This window comes from Pan paniscus, chromosome 1 (assembly GCF_029289425.2).
Source record: "Pan paniscus chromosome 1, NHGRI_mPanPan1-v2.0_pri, whole genome shotgun sequence".
Taxonomy (NCBI): Eukaryota; Metazoa; Chordata; class Mammalia; order Primates; family Hominidae; genus Pan; species Pan paniscus.
In genome coordinates this window covers 200,668,305-200,681,257 of record NC_073249.2, presented here as the reverse complement: position 1 = coordinate 200,681,257, position 12,953 = coordinate 200,668,305, and the positions used below count along the sequence as shown (strand labels likewise).

General features: G+C 51.0%; 1 protein-coding gene across 5 annotated transcripts; it reads left to right on the top strand.

Annotated features, from left to right (window-relative positions):
- Positions 1-176: 176 nt before the first annotated feature.
- CATSPER4 (cation channel sperm associated 4) lies at positions 177-12,624 on the top strand. Of its 5 annotated transcripts, none has more exons than XM_003809451.4 (10): positions 177-462; positions 909-1,052; positions 3,412-3,513; positions 7,311-7,408; positions 7,582-7,702; positions 7,911-8,044; positions 9,529-9,703; positions 10,475-10,686; positions 10,999-11,140; positions 12,120-12,624. In XM_003809451.4, the coding sequence occupies exons 1-10, from the start codon at positions 250-252 to the stop codon at positions 12,171-12,173; spliced, it is 1,395 nt and encodes a 464-aa protein (XP_003809499.1). In that variant the 5' UTR covers positions 177-249; the 3' UTR covers positions 12,174-12,624. The 5 variants fall into 5 exon arrangements, with proteins under 5 accessions (XP_003809499.1, XP_054959702.1, XP_054959696.2 ...); XM_055103725.1 differs by having other exon boundaries at positions 208-462; positions 3,440-3,513; XM_055103727.1 differs by lacking the exon at positions 909-1,052 and having other exon boundaries at positions 188-462.
- The last annotated feature ends 329 nt before the right edge of the window (positions 12,625-12,953 follow it).

Here is a 12,953-nt window from a genome sequence, read left to right as displayed (position 1 = left end):
CACGGGAAATCTGACCTGCTCCCATCAGCCTCTGACTTCCAACCCCAGCCCAGCATCTCCACAGCATCCCCAGACTTCCTCTGTGGGATGCGGAGGAGGGCCAATGGGAGGAGCTTCTCTCCAGGTTGGAATTCCTCAGTAGAATGCAGAAGGCTGGAGGTCACAGAGGCCTCTGTGATATCACCACGACGGGGAGTGAGACCACTTGGAGTGAAGATTCTTTGAGGAGAAGGAAGAGACTGAGCAAACATGAGGGATAATGAAAAGGCCTGGTGGCAGCAATGGACCTCCCATACAGGCCTCGAGGGGTGGGGCGGGACTCAGGAGGACCGTATGGGGTTTGGAGGGGCAGTAGCTGCACTGAGGGGCCGCCCCTCTCCCCTGCAGAGTACCATTCACGAGTCCTACGGTCGGCCAGAGGAGCAAGTGCTCATCAACCGCCAGGAAATCATGAACAAAGCGGTAAGGATAGCTCTCGCCCCACAGTGGCCCCTTCTGCAGCTGTGCTCATGGGCAGCAGGCCCTCATGGTAACTCTGCCCCTCTACCCTCTAAACGCCCCCAGAAGACCCTCCCTAGCACTGATCCCTGAGTGACTGCCCATGATATGTTAGTAACTCTCTGGCAATGCCCCCCATAGGAACCCTTATATAACGATCATCTTCACTATCAGAGAGCCCAAAGAGATTCTCTGGCAATGACTTCCACAAAATCCCCCGATAGTAACCCACTTTTAGTGGCCATTTAGATAGTGATCTCTACACTGATGTCTCCATTCCATGATCCACTCTCAGATGACCTCCCCCCTCTAGAGTGGGCCCCAGGAACCCCCATTCTCTAAGAGCAAACCCCCAGGCAGAGGCTTCCTATGGTGACACCTGCCTGAAGGAAGGTCCTGCCCTCTCCCAGGACGCCTGGGACATGCAGGAGTTCATCACTCACATGTACATCAAGCAGCTGCTCCGACACCCCGCCTTCCAACTGCTGCTGGCCCTGCTGCTGGTGATCAATGCCATCACCATCGCTCTCCGTACCAACTCCTACCTGGACCAGGTGGGATGCCAGCATGACCTCTGCCCCACTAACCCTAATGGGGGGCCTGGGGCAAGAACTCTCCCGGCCTCAGGCTCCTCATCTGTCTGTGACGGTTGGATTGGATGCTCTTCAAGGGTCTGTCAGCTCTGACCTTCTAGGAATCTGGAGATCAAGGAAGACTTCATGATGGAGAGGGCTCTGCAGCCTGGCTTTGAGGAATGCATTGGATTTGTACAGGAGGGACAGGAGAAGAATGGTGTGAGCAGAGGGAGGCAAATGGGTGCCTTGTGGAGAAGGGGTATCCAATTCTAACCAGCAGTCACTAAGGGAGAATCACTCAGTGCCAGGCACTGACTGTGCAGACTGCCAGGGTCCCAGGGATAATAAGCACAACTGGGTCCTGTCTCAGACCACAGAAACTGTCATTACAAGTGCCCAAGTAGCACCCAGAGTACATGGAGGCTCAATGAAGGCACTCGAACCTAATCTCAGGGGTCAGAGCTGGCTTCCTGGAGAAAGTGACACTGGAGCTGAGAGTAAAGAAGTAGGATGTGATCTCAGTCACTACAACAAAGAAACAGAAAAAAAGAGCACGTAGGAGTTGGCCAGGCAAAGAGAGGTGGGGGAGACTGTTTTGGGGAAAAGAAACAGCATGTGAGAGACTTCTCTGTGTCCAACTTGAAGTTTAGTGTGACTTATCCTTGATGTTTTAATTTCTTTTTTTTTTTTTTTAGAGACAAGGTCTCACTCTGTCACCCAGGCTGGTGTGCAGTGGCGCCATCTTGGCTCAATGCAGCCTTGAACTCCTGGACTCAAGTGATCCTCCTGCCTCAGCCTCCCAAGTAGCTAGGACTACAGGCACGAGCTACCATGCCTAATTAAAAAAATGTTTTTGAGCCAGGCGCAGTGGTTCATGCCTGTAATCCCAACACTTTGGCAGGTCAAAGTGGGTGGATCACCTGAGGTCAGGAGTTCAAGACCAGCCTGGCCAACATGGTGAAACCCCGTCTCTATTAAAAATACAAAAATTAGCCGGGCATGGTGGTGGGCGCCTATAATCCCAGCCACTTGAGAGGCTGAGGCAGGATAATCGCTTGAAGCAGGGAGGCGGAGGTTGCGGTGAGCCGAGTTTGTGCCGCTGCACTCCAGCCTGGGCGACAGAGCGAGACTCTGTCTCAAAAAAAAAAAATTTTTTTTTGTAGAGACAGGGTCTCGCTCTGTCGCCCAGGCTGGTCTGGAACTCCTGGGCTCAAGCAATACTCCAGCCTTGGCCTCCCAAAGTGCTGAGATTATAGGTGTGAGCCACCATGCTGGGCTGAGGACTATTTAGAATGCTTTTTTGAATAATGGTGTGGATGTCCTATTGTCTCCAGTGGCCATATGTGACAGTGGGCCCTAAGGCACTGAGTCTGTTGCACTTTGGGGTAAAGCGCACTTTTGGGGAGGACACTTTGAGAGGCCAAGACAGGCAGATCACTTGAGGTCAAGGGTTCGAGACCAGCCTGACCAACGTGGTGAAACCCCATCTGTACAAAAATACAAAATTAGCCAGGCATGGTGCGCACGCCTATAATCCCAGCTACTTGGGAGGCTGACGTAGGAGAATCGCTTGAACCCAGGAGGCAGAGTTTGCAGTGAGCTGAGATGTCACATTAAAAAAAGAAAGAAAGAAAGGGAGGAGACACGGTGACTTGGGTGACTGCTAGGTGGAGTCGGGCACTATGGGGGCTGTTAGTGGGGTCGCAGCCATAAGGAAGCTGAAGGAGTTTCGAGGTTGAGAGAAAGTGAATTGGGCTCTGGACAGACCCCAGTCACCCATCTACCAATTCATCCATCCAGGGTGCATGTCCTGGACCCATGAGTGGCAGGATACCCAGGAGTTTGGTCAGGCCTAACTTGGAGTATTTGGAGAGCTGGAATAGCAGGAGAGGTTAGGACAGATGGAGCTTGGTGTTCTCCACCCTCAGAAGCCAGGCCTTTTCCTCCCAATCCTGGAGGCTGTTCTGCCTCTCCTACCTCCCTCTCCAAAATATCCCTATTCTAGAAGTTAGGGACAAAAGTTCGTAGTCAGACAACCATCTTTATCAACTAGCTGTGCACACAGGCGCCACTCTGATTCCACTTCTGTAAGACGGGAATAAAACCTACTTTGCAGGACAACAGTGATGGTAACATGAAGTGATGTGTGATAGCCCCAGCACAGTGCCTGGCACGCACAGGCAAAGTGTGTTTTAAAGGAAGTGACAAGGTTGCTGAGGACCAAGAGCAGCAGTGATACGGGACTTCCCTCCCCTACATACATCCTTTCCCTGCCGGCTTGCCCAGGCCCTGCTCCACTGACCTCTCTGCCCCTCTTTTTTCTCTGTCTCCCATGTAGAAACACTATGAGTTGTTCTCTACCATAGATGACATTGTGCTGACCATCCTTCTTTGTGAGGTTCTCCTTGGCTGGCTCAATGGCTTCTGGATTTTCTGGAAGGTGAGATCCTGAGCCCTTTGCCCCTACTTCCCCCTGGGGACTGCACACCACCCAGTCTGCCCCTGTACTCCTGGCCCTACAAACTGAGGGTGTGAGTACGTGTGTGTGTGTAGACAGAGTGTGTTAGTTCAGAGATGTGTATGATGTGGCAGAAAGTAACTGGTACTAGAAGTGCAGCCTCCCTGGGCTCCAATTCCAATCCCTGCTCCAGCCTTCCCCAACTCTGTAGTCTTGGACAAACCTGACTTCCTTGTCTGAGAAATGGGGCTGAAAGCATCTACCTTAATTTACAGAGGTCAGCAGGGATCAGCACACTTTTTCTGTAATGGACCAGATAATAAAGATTTTAAGCTTCATGGCTGTACAGCCTCTGTTACCATGACTCACCTCTGCCATGGCAGCACAAAAGCAACCATGGACCGCACATAAATGAAGTGGGCATGGCTGTGTTCGTGGACACCCAAATTGGAATTTCATGTAATTTTCATGTGTTATAAAATCTGAGTTTCCCTATTCACTTGCTTTACTCCTACTTACAAACTCATTCAGATGTCTTCTCTTCCAGGAAGTCTTCTTGTCTCTCCCAGGCTAGGTTAGGTGCTGCTTTGTGTCTCCATGATGCTATGCACTTATTTTTTTTGCATGGAGTTAAAATTTGCTGTTTATCCATCTTCCTTAAAATAGTCTGTGAGCCCAACAGGGCAGACATCCTATGTTCTCAGGAACTGGATCTGGGTATGGCACACAACAGGAGCTACATACTGAAGGGATATATGGATGGATCTGCAGACAGGCAGACTTGTATCTCCTTGTGTATGTGAAGGTGCAGACTCAGTACGAGAGGCCAGGAGGACTTGTGCTTACTGGACCCCCAATACATTGAAGAACTTTTTTTTTTCATTAAGTATAGTTTTCTTGCTGGCTGCAGTGGCTCATGCCTGTAATCCCAACACTTTGGGAGGCCGAGGTAAGAGGATCACTTGAGGCTAGGAGTTTGAGACAGACTAGCAACATGGTGAAACCTCGTCTCTACTAAAAATACAAAAACTAGCTGGGCGTGGTGGCGTGTGCCTGTAATCCCAGCTACTTAGAGGCCGAGGCAGGAGAACCACTTGAACCCGGGAGGCGGAGTTTGCAGTGAGCTGAGATTGCGCCACTGCACTCCAGCCTGGGCGACAGAGAGAGATTCTGTTTCAAAAAAAAAGTTTTCTTTTTGAATATTTAATGCAGATACATGCTGGTCAAAACTATGTTGAAAGGTACACACAGAATTCTTGCTTCTCTTTTGTCCCCTCATCCCTCTTCTCCCACCACTATCCTTTCTAGGTAATGTTTTTATGTTTATAGTCTCTTTTTTATTGTCTTTGTCCATTTAGTGTTGCTATAAAGGAATACCCGAGGTTGAATAACTTATAAAGAAAGGAGTTGTATTTGGCTCCCAGTTCTGCAGGCTGTGTGAGAAGCATGGTGCCAACATCTGCTTCTGGTGAGGGCTTCAGGCTGCTTCCACTCATGGCAGAAGGTGAAGCATGTGCAGATCACATGGCGAGAGAGGAAGAAAGAGAGAGAGTGAGAGGGGAGATGGGAGATGCCAGGCTCTTTTTTCTTTTTCTTTTTTTTTTTTTTTTTGAGACGGAGTCTCGCTCTGTCGCCCAGGCTGGAGTGCAGTGGCGCGATCTTGGCTCACTGCAAGCTCCGTCTTCCGAGTTCACGCCATTCTTCTGCCTCAGCCTCCCGAGTAGCTGGGACTACAGGCGCCCGCCACCACGCCTGGCTAATTTTTTGTATTTTTAGTAGAGACGGGGTTTCACCGTGTTAGCCAGGATGATGTCGATCTCCTGACCTCGTGATCCGCCCTCCTCAGCCTCCCAAAGTGCTGGGATTACAGGCATAAGCCACCGCGCCCGGCCTATGCCAGGCTCTTTTTAATAAGCAGCTCTTGAGGGAACTCATTCATTACCTTCAGGATGGCACCAAGCCATTCATGACCCAATACCTCCCATTAGGTCCCACCTCTAACACTGAACATCAGATTTCAACATGAGATTTGGAGGGGATAAACATTCAAACTATAGCAGCCTCACAGTATTTATTTTTACAATAATCAGCAAATATGTATATACCCTCCATCTTCCGTTTCCTAACAGTAACATAGTATAAACATTATTCTGCACTTACTTTTGTCACTGAATGGATCCTGACAATCTTTCTATATCAGTACATGGAGATCTTTCTCATTTTTCTTTCTTTTCCTTTTTTTTTCTGTAGAGATGAGGTCTTGCTATGTTTTCCAGGTTGGTCTCAAACTCTTGGCCTCAAGCAATCCTCTCCCGCCAGCCTCTCAAAGCACCAGGATTACAGGCAAGGGTCACCATACCTGGCCTCATTTTTCTTTTTGTAGCTACATAGCTACATAGTATTCCATTGATTTAATGGAATTTAATGTGCCATAGTTTATCCAATCAGTCTCTTCTGATCATTTGACACGTTGGTTTTCTTTTCCTTTTTTTTTTTTTTTTTTCTTTTTGAGACAGGGTCTCACCCCTGTTGCTCAGGCTGGAGTGCAATGACACCCATTTCGGCTCACTGCAGCCTTGACCTCCTGGGCTCAAGTGATCCTCTCAGCCCTCCAAGTAGCTGGGACTACAGGGGCACATGCCAACACCCCTGTCTAATTTTTATAGTTTTTTGTAGAGACAGGGTTTCACCATGTTGCCCAGGCTGGTCTGGAACTCCTGAGCTCAAGCAATCCTCCCACCTCAGCCTCCCAAAGTGCTGGAATTACAGGCTTGCACCACTGCACCTGGCATGTTGGTTATTCTTAACCTTATACAAATGTCATTTTGTACTTCAACCAGAGTATCTGTGGATCAGATTTCTAGAAGTGTGATCCCCGTTCAGATTTTTCATACCTGTGAGTTTCCTTCTCCTCCCCATCTCATTCCTGTGTAAGTGTCTTATTGGACAAAGGGCTTGCAAAATGTACCAGTCTCCCTTTCTTTCTTTTCTTTCTTCTTTTTTTTTTTTTTTTTTTTTTGAGATTGAGTATCACTCTGTCACCCAGGCTGGAGTGCAGTGGCGCAATCTTGGCTCACTGCAACCTCCGCCTCCTGGGTTCAAGCAACTCTCCTGCCTCAGCCTCCCAAGTAGCTGGGACTACAGGCACGTGCCACCATGCCCAGATAATTTTTGTATTTTTAGTAGAGATGGAGTTTCACCATGTTGGCCAGGCTGGTCTCAAACTCCTGACATCGTGATCCACCCGCCTCAGACTCCCAAAGTGCTGGGATTACAGGTGTGAGCCATCGCGCCTGGCCCGCCTGTCTCCCTTTCTTGTGCCGTGAGAGCTATTTCACCTCAGAACTGGCTACTGAAGCAGTATTCCTTATGTTTTTACTAGTATCCATTTTCATTTTATTATTAATTGTAGTGTGTGTCACACAAAGGCAGGAACAGCCAAGTGTTTTCATGTTACCTACCTGTAGGGCAAGGCTGTTTTGAGCATGCTTTAGCCAAGGTGGGCACTCAGCTTAGGGACCAGCCATGTATCTGTAAGGGTCTTTGCTGTGTGTCTCTGAGACTGCATTTGGCTATTGACACATGTATGGGACAGAGAGTACACGTGTGTTTTGTGGCATGTTTGGGGGGCGGCAGGGTAACAGCAGTGGATGGCAGCTGACTGGCCCTGCTCTGAGAGGGACATTGAGCCCTCATCCCTGGGATGTGGGGAGGGCAGACCTAGGATGCCCCCATGGGCTGGGCCTGACAGACACCACTGGGGCTGGCCCACTCCCCAGGACGGCTGGAACATCCTCAACTTCATTATCGTCTTTATCTTGCTCTTGCGGTTCTTCATTAATGAAATCAATATTCCCTCCATCAACTACACTCTCAGGTGAGCGGGGAGCTCTGGAGAAATGAGGGGGACCTATCTGGAACCCAGGAATGAGATGGGGGGATAACGACCAGCTGGAGATCAGCTTTGCCTCTCTGGGCAGCTGGTGGGGGTAATGAGGAGGGAGGGGGCTGGGAAGGGCCTAGGGGCACCCCTGACAGGCTCTGCCACAGGGCGCTTCGTCTGGTGCATGTGTGCATGGCAGTGGAGCCCCTCGCCCGGATCATCCGCGTCATCCTGCAGTCGGTGCCTGACATGGCCAATATCATGGTCCTCATCCTCTTCTTCATGCTGGTCAGTGCCTGCCCCCGCCCCCAGCTGTTTCCCTTCCCTGAACAGGGCCCTTGGGTCATTGCGAATAGAGGGGTGTCTGGAAAAGCAGAGAGGCCTGTGGGCCTGAATCCCTGTGATTTCCTCGGCAGCGTTCATTTGCATGACATTTGCGTGTCCTATTTCCAGGCCCTTTGGTGAAGTCGGAGTGGGGCTCTTTTCTCTCTGACAGGTTTTTTCCGTGTTTGGAGTAACACTCTTTGGTGCATTCGTGCCCAAGCATTTCCAGAACATACAGGTTGCGCTGTACACCCTCTTCATCTGCATCACCCAGGACGGCTGGGTGGACATCTACAGTGACTTCCAGTGAGTGCCAGTGGGACTTCCAGCCTCATCCCACCTATGGGGCAGGGTAGCCGGTGGAGCTCCAGGCTGAGAGTGGGAGCTCCAGGGATTGGGATGAGGATGGCACAGTAGAAGTGGGGGTTCCCAGGTCTTTAAACAGAGGAAAAGGAAATACCTGGACTTATGGTACCTGAAGCCTTGTCACCCTTGAATCTCCATATATTCAGAGTCCCATTCCCACCCTGTAATGGGGACCTCTCCCATCATGCTAACCAGCTGGGTAGTTGGCCTTGGATAGGGCAGCAGGTCTGCAGTTATGCCTCAGGTTACAGCGCAACCTCCCAGCCCACCTTGGAGCCCACCAAACTGCCTGAACTGGGAACTTTAGGTCTCATTTCATTCATTCTTAAACCCACTGCCCACGTTCATTTTTGTGTTCTGTTCTTTACCTCTTTTCTATTAAGTCTAAGCCCTATTTCTTTCCAGTTTACTCCAGAAAGTGGGACCCCTTAACTGATTTCTTTTTATCTTCTACATGTGAGTATAGAAGCCCAGTAGATAAAGGGCTTCTACAGTCATTCTCCATTATGGCATAGGTAGTGGATAAAAATCAGGCTGGCCGGGGCCGGGCGCGGTGGCTCACGCCTGTAATCCCAGCACCTTGGGAGGCTGAGGTGGGCAGCTCACGAGGTCAGGAGATCAAGACTATCCTGGCTAACACAGTGAAACCCCATCTCTACTAAAAATACAAAAACAAAGCCAAGTGCAGTGGCTCACGCCTGTAATCCCAGCACTTTGGGAGGCTGAGGCAGGTGGATCACAGGGTCAGGAGTTCAAGACCAGCCTGGCCAAAAAGGTGAAACCCCGTCTCTACTAAATATACAAAAATTAGCCGGATGGTGGGGTGCCTGTAATCCCAGCTACTCAGGAGGCTGAGGCAGGAGAATCGCTTGAACCTGGGAGGCGGAGGTTGCGGTGAACCCATATCACGCCACTGCACTCCAGCTTAGGTGACAGAGTGAGACTCTGTCTCAAAAAAAAAGAAAAAAAAAATTAGCCGGGCATGGTGGCAAGCACCTGTAGTCTCAGCTACTTGGGAGGCTGAGGCGAGAGAACGACATGAACCCAGGAGGTGGAGCTTGCAGTGAGCCGAGATCACGCCACTTCACTCCAGTCTGAGCGACACAGCGAGACTCCGTCTCAAAAAAAAAAAAGAAAAAAAAAAGAAAAAAAGGAGTGTAGCTAATAGATTAAACTTAATAGTGTTGATGTGCACGTCCCCACCTTGCAGGGTTGGTTAGAGAATCAGCCCACTGTCTGGCTGCACAGTAGGTGCTTAGTAGAGAGCAGCTATTGAGACAGGAGTAGGGAATGGGATCTGCACAACAGCAGTGACACAGGCAGAAGTTCTAGTAGGCCTTGGGATGATTTTCCCATTTCATAGACAAGGAAACTCAGGCTTGAAGGGCCAGGGAAATGATGGGGCCCCTGCCTGCCATCTGCAGGACAGAGAAGAGGGAGTATGCAATGGAGATTGGGGGTGCCATCTACTTTACCATCTTCATCACCATCGGTGCCTTCATTGGCATCAACCTGTTCGTCATCGTGGTGACCACCAACCTGGAGCAAATGATGAAGGCAGGAGAGCAGGGACAACAGCAACGAATAACCTTTAGTGAGGTGCGTGGGATGGGGAGGGCAGAAGGGAGGAAAAGGAGTGTGTATGAGAGCGGACTTGAACATATGTGCATGTATGTGTGTGCTTGCATAATCAAGGGCCTGGAGAAAGCCAAGTTGGAGGCCTGGAGGCAGCAGCCCCCCATCTTGAGTGCCCACCCACCAACTGGGGCTTCTGAGGGGTGTGGATTTTCTAGATGTTAGATTTCTATGGCAACTCAAAACTGAGCAGCTGGGTGACCTTGGGGCATTTACCCACTCTAAGCCTCAATTTTTTTCTTTTGTAAAATGGGAATAATAATAGTACTTAACTCATAGGGTTATTTTATGAGGGTTAATGGGTAAATGAACAGTGCTTAGCGCATAGTAAGCACTCAATAAATGTTAGCTACCGTATTATTCATTGAGGGCAGTACTTCCATAAGGTTGGGGAAAGGGGTGGAGTACTTCTAAAAGAGTGGAGTGCTGGAGGCCTGGGCTTGAGGGTAGGCAGGGCCTTATAAATTTGCTGGGTAGGGTTTATCAGGGTTGAAATCTGGGGCAGGGCTAAATTTTAAAATGGGGTGAGAATTTTTAAAGAGGTGGGGGAAGGTCATGTGCATTTAAAGTTGGGTTCCCCCAGCAAGGCAGTGAGGCTAAGATTGGTGAGAGCTGAAATGAGGGCCTTAGAACCCTGGGGTCCTAAGAGACTCATCCTGAAGCCAAGCAGGAAAGGGGTGCCGGGGGCATGCCTGCCTGAGCTGTCCTGACCCCTCTCCATCCCCCGCTTCCCAGACAGGCGCAGAGGAAGAGGAGGAGAATGACCAGCTGCCACTGGTGCATTGTGTGGTCGCCCGCTCGGAGAAATCTGGTCTCCTCCAGGAACCCCTTGCGGGAGGCCCCCTGTCAAACCTCTCAGAAAACACGTGTGACAACTTTTGCTTGGTGCTTGAGGCAATACAGGAGAACCTGAGGCAGTACAAGGAGATCCGAGATGAGCTCAACATGTAGGGGAGGGTACTGGGGCTGCCCCCAAGTCATGTGAGTCAAGGCTGGGCAGAGTGTCAGAGTCTTCTGGCCTCACGCCCTCACCATTTATAAGGCAGACCCTGGGCCCCACAGAGGTCCCCCACCCTATTGGTGGAGGAACTGGAATCCAGACTCCAGGTTCCTCCAATCTCACACAAGGGCACAGCTCGGCCTGGGTCTCTGTCAGGGCTGCGTGGGAGAGCGAAGCGGGGGTGACGCCAGGGAAGAGGTGGGAGGGCCGCTTCCCTCCCCTGCAGCCTTCTGAAAGGCACTCACTGCTCCACCCCCAGGATTGTGGAGGAGGTGCGCGCAATCCGCTTCAACCAGGAGCAGGAGTCAGAGGTGTTGAACAGGCGCTCGTCGTCATCCAAGGACATCCGCCAGATGCCTCAACAGCAAGACTTGCTCAGTGCGCTCGTTAGCATGGAAAAGGTGTGCCTTCCTTCTCCTACCCAATGGGTACTCGCCCTGACACTCTGCTCAGCCCAGCCCAGCCGGGCCTCTGGACCATTTGTCAAAGTTTCTGTCTATTCCAAGATCTGGTCCCCCTCACCACCACCACCCCTCCTTTTTTTTCTTTTTTCTTTTTCTTTCTTTCTTTTTTTTCTTTTTTTTTTTTTTTTGAGACGGAGTCTTACTCCATCGCCCAGGCTGGAGTGCAGTGGCGCGATCTCGGCTCACTACCACCTCTGCGGCCTGGGTTCGAGTGATTCTCCTGCCTCAGCCTCCCAAGTAGCTGGGATTACAGGTGCTTGTCACCGCACCTGGCTAATTTCTGTAGTTTTAGTAGAGATGGGGGTTTCACCATCTTGGCCAGGCTGGTCTTGAACTCCTGACCTCGTGATCCACCCTCCTTGGCCTCCCAAAGTGCTGGGATTACAGGCGTGAGCCACTGCACCTGGCTGTCTGCCTCTTAAACTTCCATCTGCCCCAGCTGTCACTGCCTATCTGGTTAGGTTCTGCACTTTCCTTCTCGGAGAGGCTCCACCCTTCCTGCCAGTTTCATCTCTAGCTCCTTCAAACCTACCCTTTCTTAGTGTGTGTGGCATGAGCCAGCTCAGTGCCTGCCTAGTGGCAGACACTTAGGCTGTAAGTATAGTGTGGGCACAGGACCCGGGATCCTATCTAAGGTGCACAAAACCAGCTGTCTCCTGAACTCCTGGAGAGAAAAAGGCACACACCCACGTTACTTAGTTTCTTTTTCTGCCCCCCACACCATCAGCCTGGGATACACCCTGGGCTCCCAAACTCAGAGGGGGTACTAGGTAGGCTCAAGTTAGACCTATGAAGCACTTCTCTGGGAGGCCTGGCTGGGGAAGCTGGTGAGACTGGAGGAGGTGAGTAAGGGAGGCTGCCATATCCGGGGGGGTGGGGGAGGGCGGGATTAACAAGAAGACCTCTTGGTTTGCAGGTTCATGACTCTAGCTCACAAATACTCCTTAAAAAACACAAGAGCAGCCACTGAGAGGCCAGGATGGGAGCCAAGGGGCCTGCACACACACACCCAGCCGCTGCGTCTTCCTGTGTCCTTAGTGTTGCTTGGCAGAGCCTGGCCAGAGCCCATCCTCTCCCTTACACCTGGGCAGAGGCCAGGGGCTGTGAAGGTGGCAGCACCTGCAGGGCTGGTGCCTGTGAGCCCCAGGTCCGGAGGAGCAAGGACAGAGGAGGATGCTGGATGATGAGAGTGGGAACCCCAGCAGCAAGGATGAGCACAGAAGGGGGTGCTGGCCAACACAGCCAGGATTTGACATAAGGATGGGGATCCCTGGCCCCCTGCTCTTGCCCAGAGCTGGTGGGGGGCCTCAGTGGGCCCCAGAACCAAGAAGAGAAAGGCAAGGCCAGTGGGGCCAGACATCTGTGTGTTGACAATAAAGTTTTGTGTTGGAATCAATGTCTCTGACTGGTGGATCTCCAACTCCTTGGGGCACTTGCCTGGGTCTAATAGGAAAGACAGATCTTGCCCCTCAAAATCCTGTTTGTCTGGTGGGAGAGTCACAGACTGCACTGAAGAGCCTCCAGTCTAATGGCAGGGAGAATTGCACCCCTAAAAATTTCTGACTTAATGGTAGAGATATAACCCTTGCCCTCAGGGTCCTAAGCTTTGTGGAGGAAAGTCTGGTCCTCATGGGAGGGAGCCCCTGTCTGATGAAGGAGATGGCCCTACCTGCTCTCTCCCTGTCTGAAGATGGAGACTGGTCCTCACTCTGGGGAGCCCTTGTCTGATGGGATCACCAATGACCAAGTC